The sequence below is a fragment of the Erpetoichthys calabaricus genome, chromosome 4, assembly GCF_900747795.2.
Source record: "Erpetoichthys calabaricus chromosome 4, fErpCal1.3, whole genome shotgun sequence".
Taxonomy (NCBI): domain Eukaryota; kingdom Metazoa; phylum Chordata; class Cladistia; order Polypteriformes; family Polypteridae; genus Erpetoichthys; species Erpetoichthys calabaricus.
In genome coordinates this window covers 245,644,289-245,665,222 of record NC_041397.2, presented here as the reverse complement: position 1 = coordinate 245,665,222, position 20,934 = coordinate 245,644,289, and the positions used below count along the sequence as shown (strand labels likewise).

General features: G+C 37.5%; 1 protein-coding gene across 1 annotated transcript; it reads right to left on the bottom strand.

Annotated features, from left to right (window-relative positions):
- Positions 1–17,860: 17,860 nt before the first annotated feature.
- LOC127527563 (zinc finger BED domain-containing protein 4-like) lies at positions 17,861–19,568 on the bottom strand. Its single transcript, XM_051926654.1, has 2 exons — positions 18,577–19,568; positions 17,861–18,320 (listed from the first exon to the last, which is right to left on the bottom strand). Exons 1-2 carry the CDS (start codon positions 19,482–19,484, stop codon positions 17,861–17,863), a joined length of 1,368 nt encoding a protein of 455 aa, XP_051782614.1. The 5' UTR covers positions 19,485–19,568.
- Positions 19,569–20,934: the final 1,366 nt, after the last annotated feature.

Below are 20,934 nucleotides of genomic sequence, written 5' to 3'. Positions count from 1 at the left end.
ATGTCAATGGGTATAACTGTCTGTCAGGGCCATGTACATGTACGTAAATCAGACCGAATGTGCTCAGACAGTTTGAGCACATATACAACTAGCACTGCGAGTAGTCACTTCACCACGATTTCTAAAAATCACAGTGAATGCCTGGCACAGCCTATCTACAGGAATCACACTAAAAAATTAATATGTAAAAATGAAGACAGATGACTTTTCTTTAAAAAAAAAAAAAAAGTCCATTGTGTTATCACAACATTGTGGCCATTTTTGGTCTTAAAAGCCATACAAACACGAGAAAGCACAGTTCCAGGTAATGGACATGAATATCTCAGTACCAGAAAAACAAAATTATTTTTCTGTGCAGCAAATGGAACAGGTACACTGGTTTCACAGACTAACCTGTCTTAGCATTGCCAAGTTGTATGTTGTACAATTTAAATATACTTTCATTTTATAATCACTGTTAGCAGCATGTCATAGCTTGGTACTGGTATTACGCTGACATTTTTGTAATCTGGAGTGGTGATTCTTTGCCAATTTCCTGAATTCTTAATAACCGTGACTCCAATTTCACAATCTTTAGTTTTCGATAGGGAAGTGGGAGATCATCATTTACTCATTACAGTATCTTGCCCTCTATTTTATGTACTCCAGTAAACACTTTGTCAATATTTTTTGCCTGATTTTTTTAAAATATACGATTTGTAAAGTTGGTAAAACTACATCCTAATTGCAGTGATTATAATAATCTTCTGTTATTTTTTTACAAAGTAAAAATAGCAAAGATAAAGTAGAAAGGGAGTTAATGTAAAAAGCAACCTAAAGCTAACAAGTCCAATTTCTAATCAGTGTGTAGAAGAAACCTTGGACTGGCATAATTGTTGACTACAGTTTGCAACATTAAAGTTTCATTAAAAGCAGACTGAGCTTACTTTGGAATGTTCGGGATAGAAGCGACAGAAAGCCAGAGACATACAGCATCTATTCGAATGCTCTACTTTGTCAGTTAAGTTTTAAAAAAATGATACACAACAGAGAAGGATGGTTTTGCCATGTCAATATAACCTTGAATTAGATTCAGCAAGTTTGAGAATCTTATTTTATGTTTTGAAATTTAGAGTTGATAAGCAAGAGTAAATTTTGCTTTTTCTGTATAAGGAATGACATGAAATTGACAAATTGATATAAGAGCTGCATGCCTATAGAAAAACAAGATGGATACAAATATTTGTTGACTACAAGTTAATATCTAAACATGGAAAAATACAATGGGAAAAATTATCTAAACTATATGTAAAAAATAATATGAATATGTTACTAGGTGATTGGTTGTATCATTTAAATTAGTTTACTCAGATACTGTATCTACTGTAAAGTATATCACTTATTCTTGTTTCAATGGTTAAAAAGCTGCTTGCAGCTTTGTAGTACTTGTCTTTTGAAATTAGCAGTAACTGTTCTAGGTTTTCTTCATTTTCATACTAAGAATATAATTCCTCCTTAATGTACATTGGTCTTGTCCACTGTCGACGGTGAATTCTTCAGAAGATGACCTGTTGGCTGCAGTGCGGTTTTTAAGACATGACCAATTTAAAGAAGCTAATCAAAATCCTCATTGATGAACTTTCAAGGAAGTTCCTTCTTGAAATAAACAGGAATCTGAAAACAAGCAAACTATGACAGGACTTAAAAAAAGGAAGATATCAGGAGTTTGTTATTTTGTCTTGATCCATTTGAATCAATTTTTGGACTTATAACCACTATTATTGTTAGTAACTACTATTGTTGTTTATTATTAAAACTATTTTGTAACATTTTCTCACCATTTTGTTGAGTGTTTTCTTGGTATGTGCTGCCATTTTGTGCACTGTTTTCACAAGTTCCTCCATATTATTGACAGTAACAATGGTGTGTTATAATTTACTGTCTGTTTAAAAGGGGGCAGTGAAAGAACTACTAAACCCACTCAAATAAACAATTTCAAATCAAATGTATTACTTTACATTTATTAATAATTAATTTGGAATAGAGACAATTATTTAAAACTAAAACTAAACAAGGCATAAGGTAGAAACTCTCCAACAAAACATCAGTTATGAATATATCCTTACAAAATATTAACAGTGAATAAAAAACTGAGTCCAGAAATAAACAAAACCTCTTCTGAAATACCCAATAAATGACTGATCACAGAAAAGAATATCCAAATAATCTTATGTGAAATGCACCACAAGGACAGGCAGCTGACAACCAGAGGCTGCAAAACTCATTCAATGTTTCGATAGTTTGACTAAAGCCGGGTAAGCCCGTAAATGGAGAATTTAAAGGCACTTGACCTGATTGATCACATACATGCGTAATTGATGGCCTCATTCCCCTTGTTGAGTTAGCAGGGCACCGCATAATATAATAAAATAGTGTTGCAGTTGAGGCCCCTCTCGACCCTCAGGTACCACTCCAAACACTGGGTAAAAATCCAATTATTATTAATTTTATAATAATGTGCACAAAGCACCCTCCACTCCACACTACTCATACAATCAATAATCAATACACTATAATAACCAATCCTCCACTCCCAGACGCGTTGCCACCCTTCCACCCAGCTCAGCTCAACGTCTGGGATTTCCCATAGTCCTTTTATAGTCCTTGACCTGGAAGCGTTTTGCCCTCTCTGTCCACGTGACTAGGAACACTTCCAGGTCATATAAAAACTCCACTTCTTCACCCCGGAAGCACGTCGTTCCTTCCGGTCATGTGTTTATGACGCACTTCCGGGTTATAGGGCACGTAGCACTCTGTGAGCCTCCCTGCAGCGACTCCTGGCGGCCCCGACGTTATCCAGCAGGGCTGTGTATTAAAACTCCATAGTCCATGATGCCCTGCTGGAACTCGGGACATCCCTGTGTTGCAGGTAGGGCTTCATTCGGTGGCTTGGAGGTGTTGGTCGGAATATATGGCCGGCAATCCCTCACAATAAACAAATTACAAAAAACAATGGAGAAAACAAGGAATAATTAATAAAACTGAAACCCAGAAAGGAGAATAAATGAAATCCTATCACATAAGATACTGTAATTATGACAGCATTGTAAAGACAATTAAAGAGTATCTCCACTTCTGATTTACAAATCTTTAATACTTTTGGGTAACATTGCTGCAAGCATGAATAACTACTCTACATTTTTCACGCAGTGATTAATTTTGTGATTAACACCAAAGTAGCAACCACAATCTAGACAGGTAAGATACGAAAAGAACACTTTTTTGTATTATTCTGTTTACAGGTCTAAAGTCACAAATTTGAAGTTATTGTAAAAAAAAAAAAGACAGAGTAAGAGAACGGGAGAAACATTTTATGAGAAAGTGTAGAAAGGGAAAACAAAATAAACTCAATATTTTATAGCATTCAGAGTAAAGAATTACCATATGCTGTATAGTTGAATGATATATTAAGATTTCAACAGCAGAGAATGCAGACATTCACATGCTATGAAAAAATACAATGCACCAATTACAAGTGGTAACTTACTGATTTTTACAATATTGAAAAACCCAGACGATGCACAAACTGAAAAGGAATCTACTGTATATATATAAAAGTCAATGTGTGTGTGTATGTATGTTCCAGCATCACTTCCTAATGGCTAGAGTGATTTTCATGAAACTTGGTACACATGTTTCTCATTGGTCGACTAAAAATACTGTAGGGTGAAATCCACCCTAACCCACCCCCTTCTGTGTAGGGTGGGGGGTAAACTTGCAGTCTTGTATGCATGTTATCATCCAGTTGACACTCGGAATGACCACCAGAGGGTGAACTGCAGGTGACTGCCAGCATTCTTTATGTTTGAGCACACCACGCCCCTGTTGCTTTTGAAATTAAATAGAGTTGGCCGGTTCTGAGTGTCATCTGCATGATAACATACATACAAGGCTAAAAGACAAGCACATTAGTCTTCATTGTTTGTTAAATTTATTTTTATTTTTAAATTCGTGGGGTTTTTTTTAAATTATATTTTTCTCAAACAATTAAAAAAAAAACTTTTATTTTCCTCCTGGGCAATGCTGGGTATTTCAACTAGTAGGTTAATAAAGGCTTGCTTATCACACAACAGGTTTACTAGCACCAAACTTGTGGTTCATTTTATTGTTGTGTAATTGTCCTCTTCTTGTTTATCGTTGCTCATTAATCCATTGTTATAAATAGTGAAGTCTCCACAGTTTAAGCTCAGTATGCATTTGCCTGCTGTTCAAAACATCTCATTAGGTGGGTCATTATAAACTGAAATGCAGTACCACTTTTTGGTTGTTGGTTTTTTCTTAGTTGATGATAAAGATGCTAGATATGCCTGTAAGAAGGCTAAGAGCATCATTGTTTTTAAAGTGTCTGCTTTAAAGTGCCAACTGTTCAGTGTTGTATTTCAGCATTACTGGATAAATATATCTCACCATTTTCAAAGCTGTTTCAAGAAGCAAGAAAAATAATTTATGTAATCACAATGTACTGAATGACAATAAGACAATATAACAAAAGATTAATTAATATGTTCATATTGAATCATGCATTTATTTCAATGTAATATTGCATTGAGCCTATCAAAGCCTATCAGGGCAGCACAGTACATCACAGACCAGACTAATGCACATATTTACAGTTACTTGTAAATGTGTCCAAAATAAAACTAATCACTCATTTGTCCTTTTTGGAAACTTTTTATCATGTGAAGGGAAAGGAGAGATGTGTCACTATGTGATTTGTAAGATGGGGGCTGAACTGCATTGTCATTTTAGAATTTTGTGGTTGTCTTTTGAATGATGAACTGGTGTTTCGGACTCTCAGATTTTAATCTTACAGAGACTTAATTAAATGATGTAAATTCAGAACTTAAAAACAAATACAACACAAATTGCCAGTTATAATCAACAGCTAATATTGTGTTGACTGATCAAAGTATGGAATCAACTGCTGATGAGAAGAGAGTGCACATGACCCTTCACTCTTCTAAGCTGGCAAAAATGACAACTTCAAAGGCATTACTTGCACTGGACGTCCACTCTTTGGAATGCTGGCTGTTCTCAGTAAACACTCATTGGGTCAGTATAGTTTGGGATTGTACCTATTTCAAGTGAGTGAGCTGAGTTGGGATTCCAGGAGAAGGTACATCTGGCAAAGAGATGAGTGGGAGCAGCCCCCACACAATACACCATGCCACCAATTTAAGCATATATAGAACCTAAAATTGTTCATAATGGGAGAAGCCCTGGTGCTGGAAGTATGCGATATGGCATTGCTTTTCAGGTAAAGTGAGGGTTGTAGTTTATAGTTTCCAGAGCATTATTGTATTAATATTTAATTACCCTGCTTTTAAGTAATTGATGGAATCAGGATATTTTAATCACTTTCCCCTTGTTATGCTCTGCAGGGCTTCTAAGTACAATAATAGTGCTTAAAGTAAAGGGGTGTGTGTTTTCATTGTTGTCATTTACTAAAAAAAACCTCTCATATCCACAATATGTTTAGCTTCTAAAATAACCTGTAGGTTATTTATAATTCATTTGGTAGATCTCCTAAACTTGTCTGTAAAGAAGAGCCAAAATGTTATTTTATAATTTAAGAGGACTTAAATGAGCAGAAGCTTCCATAATCTTACATAGCCAAATGCAGTGGAAATGTATATGTAAATAATTAGGCAGGTTTTGTGCTTTTCTCACAAGGCATTGGATTGTTGAGAGTGAAGTTTTATAAGCTTTATTTAATTTTATTTTTCAGCTAAAATCCATTATAATTTCATTTTTTTTTTTGTTTTGTTTTTGTAGTTTATGTTTGTAGTGTACTCATGCTTAAACTAAGGACACTGGACATCAGTTTATCAATGAGCACTTTGTCATGCACATGAGCATCATGTGTGTCTCACGGGTTTGGTTCAAACCAAAAATAAAGGGAGGTTATTTGGATGTGACTCTGTCATAAATTGTTATATGAATGTTGTTACAATATTGAGATTAATTGTCACTTTATCTGTTTAAACTGTATAAATTCATTTCTTTTCTGTAAGTATGCAGAGCTGAGACAGATTTAGCATAGAGTGTCTGTATTCAGAATTGCTGGGCCAAGCATTAGGATAAGACAAACAGGGACAGCTGGAGGACTGTCGTCAGCCTGAAGGAGAACTGTGTGTTATAAAAACTTACTGTCTGATGTCAGCTAAAAGTTTGTACCCTTGTTTGGAAATGGGCTGTGTGCCATCTGGGGGCTTGCACGTGGAGAAATACTATAAAGCATCTTGGAGGATTGCCAGCCATTGGGAGACTTGACGCCCGGACTACAGGAGACTATGTCGACTTGGTCCGAGAAATCCTTCCAAACGCTGTGACGATGACTGCAAACTCCATACGCAAGGTCCCCACCCTTGGACTGAGTACTGCGGTGTGTCTTCCCCGTTAATTATGCAGCCTAAGCCGTTATTAAAGAACTAGAATTATCCTAACTTGTCGTGTAAGCTTGTAACCGCCATTGCATGCTGAGTGGGGTAATACCATTTTAATTTATAATAATTTATAATTCAGATTAATTAAAACGCCGCAATATAAAAGAACACATTTCCAGAGAGCTAATACCTCTCTTCAGGAAACATAAATGCAGTGTCAGTTTGCTTTAGAATGGAGGGAAACTCACTGAAAGACTATTGATGTTATTTGCTGCCAAAACAATGTTGACTCAGCTTTATAAACTCTCATGATAGGAAGTCCAACATCATTCTTGACCTGGCTTCTTATTAGAAAGAATTCCAGTTTGGGAGGAATTCATTTGAAAGCCACAAGAAGCTCTCAACTTGTCACTAGTGACACATTCTCTTTATTTTTCATTTCCTTTGCAGTTTCACCACAAAACTTAAACAGGTTAACCTGTGATGCCCCAAATCTTTCTGTTTATATCTCTTTCTTTGACAATGTTCACCAACAATTTTGAAGTCTGCAATGTTTCTAATATCATTTATTTCTTATGTGGGGGCAAAAGAGTATCCCTGTAGGAATAAGACTATGAATACAACATATAGTGCATACTTGACATAGCAGATATCAGAGCTGTCAATCAAACCATGGCTCCAGTATTATGAAGTAAGAAAACTACATGAAAAAAAAAAAAATTTTCTGATGTTTTTTTTTTTTTTTTTTAAGTTTTCATCTAATCAGTTATTCTGTTTATTTTTAAATCAAATAAAAATCCTACCAAATAATTCAAAAGCTATTTAAATATTTTCTATTACAAACAACTGTTGATTGATGATATTATAATGCAGCACAAAGTAGATTGTACTGTAAGGTGATGAAATGTTAAAAAATTTATGAATAACGGTAATGATTCATAATTGTCACTCCTCTGAATAATGTGACTACTGCTTTGTCCACATTTAACTTTATGTACCATATCCTTGTTGTTGATGTTATTTTTGCTATTAATCACAAGAACAATTCTTGCTTCCTCTTACAATATTAAATAAAAGGAAATGGAAGAAGAAGTGCAGCATGGAGATCCAGTACATACAATAATAATATAATATAGCATGCAGTATGTGTTTCAGGAAGAAAAAAACCAATACAACCAACAAAACATCCAGTAACAAATAAAATGTATGTTACTCAGCAGTCCTTCAGTACTTACTAGAATATAAATGTAAGGATTTTGAAGAAGGTAAGAAGAGTGCAGCACCAGAGCATAAGACTACTGATCAGTGAGGATGATGAGACGGCCTACAGGGAGGAAGTCAGACTCCTGGCAGAATGGTGTCAGGACAACAACCTCACCCTCAACGTTAGCAAAACTAAGGAGATGATTGTGGATTTTCGCAAACAGGCAACAGAGCACAGCCCCATCTACATCGGAGGTGAAGCTGTGGAGCAGGTCAGCAGCTTTAGGTTCTTCTGAGTCACCCTCACTGATGACCTCAAATGGGCAAGTCACACTGTAGCAGTAGTCAGGAAAGCCCAACAACACCTCTACTTCCTCAGGAGACTGAGTAAGGCCCGGATGTCCCCCACAACCCTGTGCAGATTCTATAGGAGTACTGTGGAATCCATCCTGACAGGATGCATCACATCCTGGTACAGCAACTGCTCAGTTCATGACTGCAGCTCTGCAGCATGTGGTGAATACAGCACAGCAGATCACGGGCACACAGCTCTCTGCGATCCATGACATCCACACTACACGCTGTCTCAGGAAAGTGAACCGTATCAGGTGGGACCCCAGCCACCCTGCACTGTCACTTTTCACCCTCCCCCCATCTGGGAAGCGACTAAAGTCCATTCAGACATGCACCTCCAGGTTCAGGAACAGTTTCTACCCAACTGCAATCAGACTCATGAACAATCGGTAACCTTGTGTCACCTCCACTGCTACCTGCACATATACTTCTGCCACTGTCTCTATTTATTCCTAGGATTCCAGTTTTATTTATTTACTTATTTATATTCATTTATTTATTGTGTGTTTTTTGCTATGTTCACTGTCTGCGGGGACACATGCAAGCAAGCATTTCATTGTACATGGTACTTGTACACATAACAATAAAGAATTGAATTGAATTGAATACTTGAGAACATAAGAATAATTCTGACAGGAACTGGACATTCACTCTAATGTAGCCCACCCATTACTATTCACATAATTTCTGCAAAACATCCAATCAAGATATGAGGACCACTGTCTTCCACAATTCTTGGGTACATATTCAACTTGTCTATAGTTCTCTGTATAAGAAGTACTTTCTAGCATTTGATCAAAATTGAACTTTACTGTGTTTTATCCTTGCTCCGTGTTCAAGCTAAAGACCTCTATTTAAAATATCAGCTGGTGGCTACTATACTAATTCCATTCATAATTCTGATCAATCCATCATGTCACCTCTTAACCGTGGCTTATTTAAACTGAAAAGTTTCGTGTTCTTCAGTCTTTCCTCATTATTCACACCCTGCGCTGTTGTCTCTCCTGTTCACCTTCTTTCCAGTGCTGTTATATTTTTTATTTTAAGACTAAAATCAAAACTGCACAAAATCGTACAGTTGATATCTCACAAATATAGCTTAAAAACACATTATGTTATGTAACTGTAAACTGTTGGGATGAGGACAGTGATGAGATTCCTGTGACTCCTAAGCCCTTCTCACAAGGAATACTTTATAGTTTTATAGTTTTAGACCCTGCTTTGTGTAATCATATCTAATATTTATTTTCCAAAGCCTGAATTTGGTTCAAGTCTATCTGTAATGATTTTACTGACTATCTGCACATATCTTACATATGTGTAAATTAAAAACTTGATCCCTGAGGGACACCAGTTTTAAACATCAATTGTTCAGGATAACTGTTGAAATAATATTTCATGCTATGAGTCCTTTGTTTCTGTGTTCCAGCCAGTTTCTGCCCAGCTACACACTGCACTTTGAACTTACACTATTTTTAGTTTAATCATTAGTCTCTTATGTGGTACCCTATGAGAAGTGTTTATAAAATTCAACATTATTAAAACATATGTCTCCATCTGATGGAATGCTTTTGTTGCTTATCCAGAGAGTTCAAGCATATTAATACAGTCTTTCCTGTTTAAACCTATGTTTCATGAATACATCTATGCCAAATAATTGTTGCTGTTATGAATATCATGTTGGTTGTTGGTGTTCAAGATAATTTTTAAGAGCAAAATAAAACAACAGAGGTAGACAATGCCAGAAGCATGTAACAAAATCGTAGGTAAATTTCTTGCCAGGGTAAGAATCAATAGAATCGTTAAAGTTGTGCACCAAAACCAATTCACCAAACCAAAGTGCTAAACAAGGAAATTATAGAAAAATACATAACACTAGTTTTTTTTTTTTTTTGCTCTTAACTCACAATTGTAATTGATATATCTTCTTCTGCTTTTGATCAATACTTGGATGAATGCTACTGGGTGTTGCGATTTCTGCCACAACATACCAAAATGGGAGGCCTTGCCTCTAAAATCTAGCACCAGGCCGACTTCAGTATGGCTTCTCTCCAAACTAGAAATAGACTTTGACCTACACGATACAAAAGGGGAAAGCCCGTCACTATAGAAATCTTGAAATCTTTAGTAAACTCAAAATTAATAGAAAAGAAACTATACAACTAGAGCTCTTTAAAAATGTGGAAAATGTATGCAGGAAAAGAAGCAAAAACAGGAAAAGGTTTTGGGCACGTCCATGACACCGCATTATGGAAATAAATGAAAGCAAAATGATCCTTTCTACAAGGAAAAATTACATCTTTTCAGATGGGACTCCAGTGCAGAAGTGATTTACAATGGCTGCATTTCCAGTCATATGGGTTCCAGACCTGCAGCTGGCACCAAATATCACAGTTCTAGCCTATACCTCCTCCAGTGCATTTAATTGTATACACTGAGAATCTAACATTAAAAATCGACAATTAGCTGGACTTTATATGTATCATCCACGTGTATAGTAGCTTTGGGGGATTGAGAGAGAGATGATAAATGTGTAATAAAATGGTACTCAATGGTGTCAAAGGCTGAGCTAAAATCTAAAAGGTATAATAACTGTTGTGTTAACTTCATCAGAAACAGTATGTGATTGACAAAAATATCTAGGGGAGCTTGTCTTCAGTGTAACAGTACAGATACACAGCAATGCTGTGAGCTGACACAATATCCTTGAATTAAAATGTAAGACTGTCTTTTATAAGCTATCCAAACAACACTAATTCACTGAATATACGGTGACAAGAAGCATGAGTGACCAATTGCTCTAAGAAGCCCTGTGAATGCCAAGTGACAGCAGCAGGAGAAGGGAGCAGGGCATGTGGGATGTATGCAAAACACCAAAGGATGGCAGTGAGGACTCAAGCCAGTTATGGGATTTTGAGCATACAGTATGGGAAAGTATGGTTGAGCAGCATTGATATGGATTAGAAGGAAGCACAGATGCTTGTAATGGTTTTTAAAGGGATTGATCCTAACAGTGTTTCAACCTTCATTTTAATTTTCTTTTGGATTATTTATTCATAAATTATTTATTTCTTTGTTTGGAAACCTCACTGTAGTTTGTTTTGAGACACTGCTGTTGTGAATAACAGAACTTAGCTCATTTGCCCCAACTATTGCTGTGTTGTGTCCTCATTGCCCAGTCCATCCTCAGTTTACAGATATCAATTTCCCTGTTTCAGTGTGGTAATGCCAGCTTTGGGTAACCTGGGCATCACACCCATATTCTTGTGTTTATGCAGCAAATAATTAAATGCGGAGATATTTTATAAAACTCATTGTTTTAGTCCTGCTTTTCTCAATGTGATATTCACACATTATATTCAATGTTCTGAAAGAGCAATTAACTGAGTCATTTATAAAGCAGTTATTAAGTGGGAGGCAGATGAAACTACATTCCTGCCAAATGTGACCCAACTAAAGCTCCAACCAGAACAAACACAACATAAAGCAATGTCCTTACCTTAACAAACTCATTTGAAAAGTACATAAAGTTTTATTTCTATTTTCATCTATTGGTCTGAAATAATATTGAGAATATTCTAGGAAAAAGACCTCCAGTAATGCAGGGAGTTGCCATCTTAATAATCTTTCCTACAGTTACTACTCAAATAAACATATTATTATTTGATCATATATGTGATCTTCAGCAAAAATTTGACTTAAGCAAATATAACTTTATCCTATATATTGCATATCTTATTCTTCGATTAAACAAATATATTTTTAAGAGTGCAGGAAGCATATACAAGAAATGATAACCACTGCTTTTTTATTATACAAGATAATTTCACATGCAAATGTTTCAATGTCTTATTGGCATAAGAAAAACATTAAAGGGAATATAATTTAATATAATAAAGGAATTATGATGGAAACAGGTACTGTATTTATAATGTTTTATTAAAATTCTAAATTATGCATTGATTTCTGCTAAACTCCAATGGAGATATGTAATTGTAATGATAATTATTAACAACTGCAAAGTAACTTCAGTTGACAGATGGCATCTCCTTCTCAGCAATATTCATTATTAATGAGAGCTGTGCTATAATCTTCATTTCCTCCGATTTGTTTTATTTTGAATCATCCATGAAAAGAATAACAAACCGTTCAAACATTGATCAAATTATAACGTAAAGTTTAAAAAGGATTAAAAATAAGTACATCATTTATTTTGCTGCCCAGTTTCATTATCCACCTGCAGATCTAACTTCATTTTTTTATATGGACATATACTTCACAGATACAAGTATAATTCACTGTGTAAGAAAGGCTCTATATGGCGCCTGACCCGACACAGACTTGACACGGGAGGCACGTATAAAATAAAAAGACTTATTTTTCTTCAGCTGGAGGGCATGTCTTCCCCGTAATCCCTCCAGCCACAACACAATCCCAAAGCACAGTACAGTCACCAAGCACCTTCTTCTCTTGCCACCACTCCTCCTCAGCAAACTTTGTCCTCCACCTCCCGACTGGCCGATGAGTGGTGGTCGCTGGCACCATTTTATTGGGTACCCGGAAGTGCTCCAGGTGGTTGATTGCCGATATTCGGCCGCACTTGCGGGTAAGGCGTAACCAGTGTCCAAAAGAGGCCAGCAGCTCCTGTTGCAGCACCCCCTGGCAGCGCCTGCAGAACCCCACAGAGCTGCACAGAACTCCAACCCCCATGAAGCCCTGGGGGAGTCCGAAGCACCACTGCAACTCAGGGAGGCTGCCATCTAGCGTCCAGGAGGAGATACTTGGCTTCCCACCCTTGTCCCCCTGGCAGATGTAGTGAAGGGGTGTCCCGGCCAGGCATGGGCCCCGGCCATCCGTCACAACTGTGACAGACAGATAATCCATAGCTGTACCAGTTATATTTCAATAATATATCTTTGCTTAAACTTGTGTTGAAAACTGTCGCAAGTCAGTCGTAATTCAAAAGTTGTTGTAAAGTAAGAGAAAGATGTGTAGCCCCTTGGAGTGGCTGAAAGATCCGTCATATATGAGTCATTGGGAGAGGAGCAGTTATGATTTAGTGAGATTTATCACCTTTATGTGGGTTTTGTTGAAGTCTTAGGACAATATACAAAATCCTGAGTAAAGAATTCTCAGTAATATGTGTGTTAAGATTTGACACACAGTACATGCACTATTACATACAGCCTACAGTTGATTTGGCCTGGGTTTTGTGTGCTAAAGTAACACCACCTAGTTTTTGAGCTTTTGTAAAGCTGTCGTCAGCCAGTGTTGAAGCAACACATAGCTGAGAGGCAGGTGATAGCCACTGTAAATTTAGTGTCACCTGTGGTAGTGTGGACAGATACATTTCTTGTGGGAGTAAGAAGCCAGCTGTGTGCTAGTAAGTAACTGCAAGTAGTTAGTTAACGAATGTCATTTCCTTTACACAGTAATGCTGTGCTTAGTGCTGCTGCTTCGCAAATCCAGCAATCTGGGGTAGAATTTATAGCCTACTTTTATAAACTGGTCAATATACATTTCTGTGGAGTGTAACTGTGTACATAACATCAAACTTTTAAGCAATATGTCCTGTTCACAGAAAATGATGCATAGTTGCACATGATATTTGTTGCTCATCTAGTTGTATGTGGCACACATGCAATAATAGCTGGTGTGACCTTAAAGTACCTTGTGCACAGGCTATAGGAAATGGTGAGCATAAGATACTAAGTGGTGAGCATGAGATTGTAAGTGGTTAGCATGAGATACTAAATGGTGAGCACGACATACTAAGAGGTGAGCACAAGATTTTAAGTGGAGCACACTATATACTAAGTTCTGAGCATGAATTACTTAGTTGTGTGCATGAGTTACTAAGTGGTGACCACAAGATATTTTCCCCCCAAAAAATTTTCTCTATGTCCCCTGAGGGGCTCCGTAGGCACAGAATGCATACACAAGTTAAAAACACTCTTGATGGATTATAGTTGCATCAAAAAGTAATTGTCCAGCTTACTAATAGAAAAACAAATGAGATTGTTCTAAATCCAGAACAAAGGATCTGCAGTAGGACTGTATGTGAAGTTATGCATTGTGGCATTATACTGAATGATACTGAGCACAAGTACTGAGCGGTAGCACATGCCTGTTTCTCAAACTGTGTCAAACAAACTTGAGAATATAATTCTGTATGCAAGCTCAGGACTCTGAGTCTTCCATATACTTCAATCACCCTGAACTGCATAAAACAACAACGCTGTAAGAGCCAAAACATAAAAAATTGACCAAGTAAATGCGAGGAATAAATGAAAAAACAGGAAACACCAAAACATTATGTGTGCATAGGCCTTGTGTTTTCTTTACCTAATTGGGTAAAACACATAAGGTTTTTAAGGGTACACATTCATTATAGAATAAGTTTGGTACTATATATATCAGATCCACAAAATACTGTGCCTGCAGTCCTAACGGCACTAGCAGAATTTCAAAAGATTTGTGGACTCAGAATTAAGCTGAATAAAAGTGTGCTCTTTCCAGTGACTCTACGTAATATTAGACTGGACACTTTCCCTTTTATCATCAAAGACAGTTTAAATACCTTTGAGTAAACAACACAAGTAAACATAAAGCTCTTATTCAACAAACATTAGCTGTTTGTATGGAAAAACTTAAGCACGACTTGCATAGATGGTCTACCCTCCATCTCACTTTAGCAGGGAGAATTAACACTGTCAAGATGAATATCCTTCCTAAGCTTCTTTTTCTATTTCAAAGTATCTCAATATACAGTACATTAACAAATCTTTTTTAAGAGATTAGATTCAATCATAACCTCATTTATTTGGAATTCAAAACATCCAAAGGGCAACACTACAAAGATCTAAGGCAGAAGGTGGCATGGCTGTACCTAACTTTCAGTTTTATTACTGGGCGGCAAATATACAAACTTTAAAAACCTGGACATTGACACAAATAGATGAACATACACAGGATTGGTCCACAATAGAAATAAAATCTTGCAGTACTTCTTTATATTCTTGTTTTGTGCCCCAGTAAATACAAGTTATCGTCAATATACTAACAACCCAATTTTGCTTCATTCACTCAGAATCTGGAACCAATAGAAGAAGTACTTCAAGATGGAGAAGCTTTTATCTGAGACATCTCTGCATGATAACCACTTTTTCAATTTTCCCACCCCCTCAAACTTACACAGTTTTTATTGATTGGAAAACATATGGGATTAAATCACTTACAGATTTGTACATAGATAACGTCTTTGCATCCTACAAACAATTTCACTCCAAATTTAACTTTCCATCAACACAATTTTTCCACTATTTCCAAATTAGAAAATTTGTTAAATAAAATCTGCCCAATTTTCCTCACCTCCCACCTCCTTCTCTTCTGGAAGAAATATTGATCAGTCTTGAGGACTCAGACATCATTTCTATAATATATAAAAACATTTTAAAGTCCCTTCTTTTCAAAGATCCCAGAGTACAGTGGGGAAATAGTTTCTTATGCAACATTTCAGAAAAGGAGTGGAAGGCAGCCATGCTCAGAATTCACTCTAGCTCCATATCTGCAAAGCATACAATTATTCAACTTAAAATCTTTAATTGACCACATCTGTCTCATTTAAAATTGTCCTAAATGTTCCCAGGGAAGGATCCAACCTGTGAATGTTGCAATCAAGCTCCAGCCTCACTGGGCCACATGTTTTGGGCATGCAGCAAATTAACATTATTCTGGACCAAAATCTTTAAATGCCTTTCAGACAGCCTTGGAGTCACAATTCCTCCTAATCAACTAACAGCTGTGTTTGGTATACTCGCAGATGAGCTTAAAGTGGAGAAAAACAAACTAATTGCCTTTACTACACTATTGGCACGTAGACGTATCTTGCTCAACAGGAAGAATCCTAGCCAACCTCTTTTAAGTCAGTGGGTAACTGATGCCATATACTCTTTGAAATAAAGAATAAAAACAAATTCTCACTTACAGGATCTGTTCAAAACTATTTTAAAAAATGGCAGTATCTAATTAGTAACATTTTAGAATGAGCATTAATATTGTGGAAAAGGATTCTCTCCCTCCTTTTTCTACTCTTAAAGTTTTACTCTGGCTGTTTGCCTTCCTCTCTTTCTCATGGGTGGGGGTTGAATTAAATTTAGTTTTGCCAAGTTTGACTTTCTTGTATGGAGTGTTGCTTGCATTTAATAAATTCAATAAAATGAGAAAAAAAAATTAAATTAAATAAAGGATAAGTTTGGTATTTTTCAAGTTGAAATTATTTCTTCATAAACATGTTATGTACTAATTTGTCACATGAAATTGTGTTCTAAAGTGAAGCATATTTTATTAATCTTTAGAAATAACTGAGCTGTTCTTTTTCATTTTATAATGCAGCTAATGGACACTGGTGTGCCAATATACACAAAAATCTCTTAAAACTTTCTGAATACGTCCACTTTTAAGTAGTTTGTTCTTGCACCACCAGTTACTGTATATTCTAGTTGTTTGGTGACTCTTGTGGTTGTGCACAAAGTTAATGCTGCTCCTGCTGTAATGTGGCAGTTTAACCAATGAAAATGTATTCATATTATTGGGATGGATGGACGCTAAGCAAAGGAAGTTAGTATGTACCATTGTTTATGTTTGTTTACGTTGATCTAGGCAGAGACTGAAGCAGTTACAGTATATACTTCTGGGCAGTAGGTCCACCAAGAACTCTCTAAAACTGTCCTTCTTAATTAGACCTTGTGAAGGCCTTTTCACACAATTTCATGTGATTAAACATTCCCAACATCACTCCATAGTTCTAAGAGTTATTGCATGAAGGTGGTTAGATTTCTGAATAATTAAGTAGGAGATTAAGTAAGGCCAATAAAGTAGTAAAGTTTTGATTTAAGAAAAGTGCCTTTTGTGTTTCTGAGGAGTGCTTGTCATGACCAAAGTAAACTTTCAGTTAGTCATTTTCTAATACACTTAGTCCTGAACAGGATCATGGGGGTCTGCTGGAGCCTATCCCAGGTAACATAAAGCACAAGGCAAGAACAAACTCTGGACAGGGCACCAGTCCATCTCAGGCCGATAAAACACACACAGAGTCACCCCAACCACACACTAGGGCCAAGTTTGGAATGCCAATTCACCTAACCTTCATGTCATCGGACCCTGGAAGGAAACTGGAGCTCATGCATGATGTGATGTGGACCCTAGTCTCTTTACTGCGAGGCAGCAGCACTACCACTACATCATAGTGCTGCCCACTAGACTAAACTGGAAAAATTAAAGTTTAACACAGATTTTTGGTACTCTTTTCTTAAGATAAGAATGCATTTCTTGCTCAATTGTATGTAAAAAAATAAAATAAAAACATTTTTGGTTTGAAAAATGAATGAATTCTGTATGTTTTGATGTTTTTTTCATGTTGGGATCCTGGTAGGGATGCACCGATACCACTTTTTTGGAAAACGAGTACGAGTATGAGTACTTGCATTTCAGTACTCGCCGATACCGAGTACTTAATAAAAACATGATTTAAATTTACAGGTAACAGCTTTAGTCATATAATTTAACAAAAAAAAACAAGGGACTAGTTTGGAATTAAGAACATTTATTTAAAATGAAAAGCATGTTGTATGCAACATATTACAGAATAAATAATTATAAAAAAAAATTTAAACAGTCACAGTGCAACTCAAGTATTTTGTTCAGTTTGTTGTAAACTCTGCCGCTTTGGACAACACAAGGGGCATTAATAAACATCTTTGCTATTTAGTGCACAATATTTGAATAAACTAACAACATCCACCAACATAGAACTGTGGCAGTCAGTGCAACTGAGGTAGGTATTAACATCAAGTCTAAGATGACTCACTTAATGGAGCCTATTTAGAAAAAGTGAGTGGCAGGTTTTTTTTTAAGAAAAGTAGCTTTTCTGCATTATCAGCAGTCAGCCTGTTTCTGTTTTCAAAAATAATGTGTGACACTGAGCTAAAAAGCCTTTCACTTTCCACACTGCTACATGGGGCTGAGAGGTATTTCTGGGCCATTTTAGCCAAAGTGGGGAACCTGATTTTGTTGACACCCCAGTACTTCAGAGGACTGTCTTCACGAGGGCTTGGTGCCTCTCCGAGGTATGTGTCGAGCTCCTTAGCGATTTCTTCAAATACAGTGTCCAGACTGCTGCTAGTGCTGGCCTGGGCCTTGAGGAACAGTTTAGCAGGAGGTTCTGCAGCTTCTGCCCGACTCCCCTCTGCCTCAGCTCTGGACATCATCTGCAGCTCCTGCTTCAGGTGCAGCTTGGCCTCCGGAGCAGTGTTGTTGGAGAAGAAGCGATCTTTATACCTGAACAAAATTCATGAATGTATTAATATGTGGAAAAATAGGACTGATTTTAGTTTCCCCTAAACCACTGTCACAAATGCCAGCCATTTGGCTTTCTGGTAGTAATAAGGGAAATATATTTCATATTATATATATTGCATACATTTGTAGTTGTGTATTTTAGTTACAAAAATATAATATAATATTTCAGATGGAAATTAATCTTACATTTAGTACTGTAGTTTATCATTGAATACCTATAGCACACAGACTTTACCTTGGGTCAAGTATGGTGGAGATGAAGTACAGTGGGTTGGTCTCGACGTCACTGAAGCGCTTCTTGACAGCTGCCAGTAAGGTTGCTTTCATTGTCTTGACGCCGTGGTCCTCGTCTGTTTCTCTGTTTAGAAGTCTCACTAGCACAGTCACAGCTGGGATGACATCAGAGGCTAGTGCGTCGTAGCTGCTCACTTTTTTAGTTAGTTCCTCAAAGGGGGCGAGGATGGCAACAGTCTTCTCCATAATAGCCCATTGGTGAGCGGTGAGATAGTCAGGGAGTTCATGCTCGGACACATGCACCCCCAGCACTCGCTTTTGCTCAATGAGGGACTGGAGCATGTAATACGTGCTGTTCCAGCGCGTCTGTACGTCCTGCTGCAGTCTCTTTATTGGCTGGTTGAGCTGTCCCTGAATGTCCTCGAGGCGGGAGTAGGCTAAGGCGGAATGTTTAAAATGCCCAACTATTTTCCGCCCCACTGCTATAGCATCAGCTATGCTCCTCTGTGCTAATAAGCCCTCATGAACAGCCAGTTGGAGCGTGTGCACGACACACGGCAGACTTGGGAGCCCTGCGTCATTCATGGCTTTAATCATGTTTTTGGCATTGTCACGAAGCACAACATGTACTGATGTTTTAGGTATACCCCATGTCTGGAGCATTTCCTCAAACACATGCGCTATAGCCTTGCTGGTGTGCGAGCTGCGGAATTGTTTCGCATGTAATATGGCTCGTTGCGGCGTGAAACTCTCGTCTATCCACTGGGAGGTTAGGCTAATTAGCGACACAGGGCTAACACTGCTTGTCCAAATATCCGTGGTGAAACTAAACGCAGAGGAGGCTTGCAGTAGGCTGTGGATATGTTTTTTCACGGAGTCGTGTAGTTTAGGCAGCTCTGTGTCAGTCATGTAGCGGCGGCTTGGGACATCATATCTGGGCTCCAGAACATGGAGGAGACGCAGGAATCCCACATTTTCTACCTCCGAGAGTGGCTGGTCACTCAATGCAATGTACTCGATAATTGCCTGTGTTATTTTCACAGCACGTGGATTGTCTCTGGACATTTTCTCTCGTCTTGCAAGAGTTTGCAGCAGAGTGGGTTGTGTTGGTTTAGAAGCGTGGGTAAACTCTTTGTACTCGTTGTCGTGTTGGGATTTTAGGTGCTTGATTAAATTACTTGTGTTAAATGCGCTACCTTTTGAGCCTCCTCTGGACAATTTCGCTGAGCACAATTTGCAGTCCGCCTTTGTTTTGTCGTCTTCATTCACTTTGAAATTGTTCCACACGGCTGACATGTCTCGCCTCACCTTCTCCCCGCTCTGAGCTGCAGCCGGGGCCTGGGGGCGGGCACTCGGCGCCTGTGATTAACCCCTTACATGCCGCTCAAACATAGACATTTCTCAGACTGTGGTATCGGTCCCCGGTATCGGGGGACTTTTAACGAGTACGAGTACTTTAGAAAATGTGGTATCGAGGCCAATACCAGATACCCGTTTCGGTATCGGTGCATCCCTAGATCCTGGTACCTATTAGCTCCTAGTATTAGAAAATGCAAGAGCAGGCTTTTAAATTTATAAAATATGCTTCAATTTAGAATGCAGTTTCACATATATATACTAATATATACCATGATTGTGAAGAAAGATCTTCAGTTTGAAAAATACCAAACTTATCCTTTAAGCTGTATTCCTTTTTACACCTTCAGAGATGAGAACTACCATCCAGAAGTGGATACCTGACCTTAATACCTGTTCTGGACATTTCAGCTTAAAAAGCCACCAGTGCCCAAACATGGCAGTCAACTACCTGACCAGAAGATGCCCTATAAAAGTCTGAATGTAGAAGGACTACAGCTAGACACAGGGCCTACGCTTTTGATTAATCTGCCTGAGAGAAAAGCTTTTAAAAGGGGATATCCAGCTTGGGTTGCTAAATCTCTTTCACATGTTCTGTATGCTCTCTTTTTATAATTAGCCTAATTCTGAAATCTAGCGAAAAACCATCTTCAATAAGTTGCATTCAAGAAAAGTGTACAAATAAAGGGAATATATTTCAGGGTTCTAAAAGTTATACTTTTCAAAATTATGTGATAAACTACAGGGTATTTATGGATCTACCCAAAAAAATATTTTCAATAAAATTGGTTAACCACTTTAAAGCAAAACGTTGCTGCAGTTGGAGAAATCGGCTTGTTTCTAAATGAGTCCCTCAGGGCAGACACATGAGGCTACTTATGTAAAGTTTCATTACGTATTACCGAAGATAATCATGATTTACACCAGCATTTATTGGAAAAGCATTCTGATTAATGTCACACTGAAGACACAATTATAGATGAAGCTCGACTCTACAACTAAT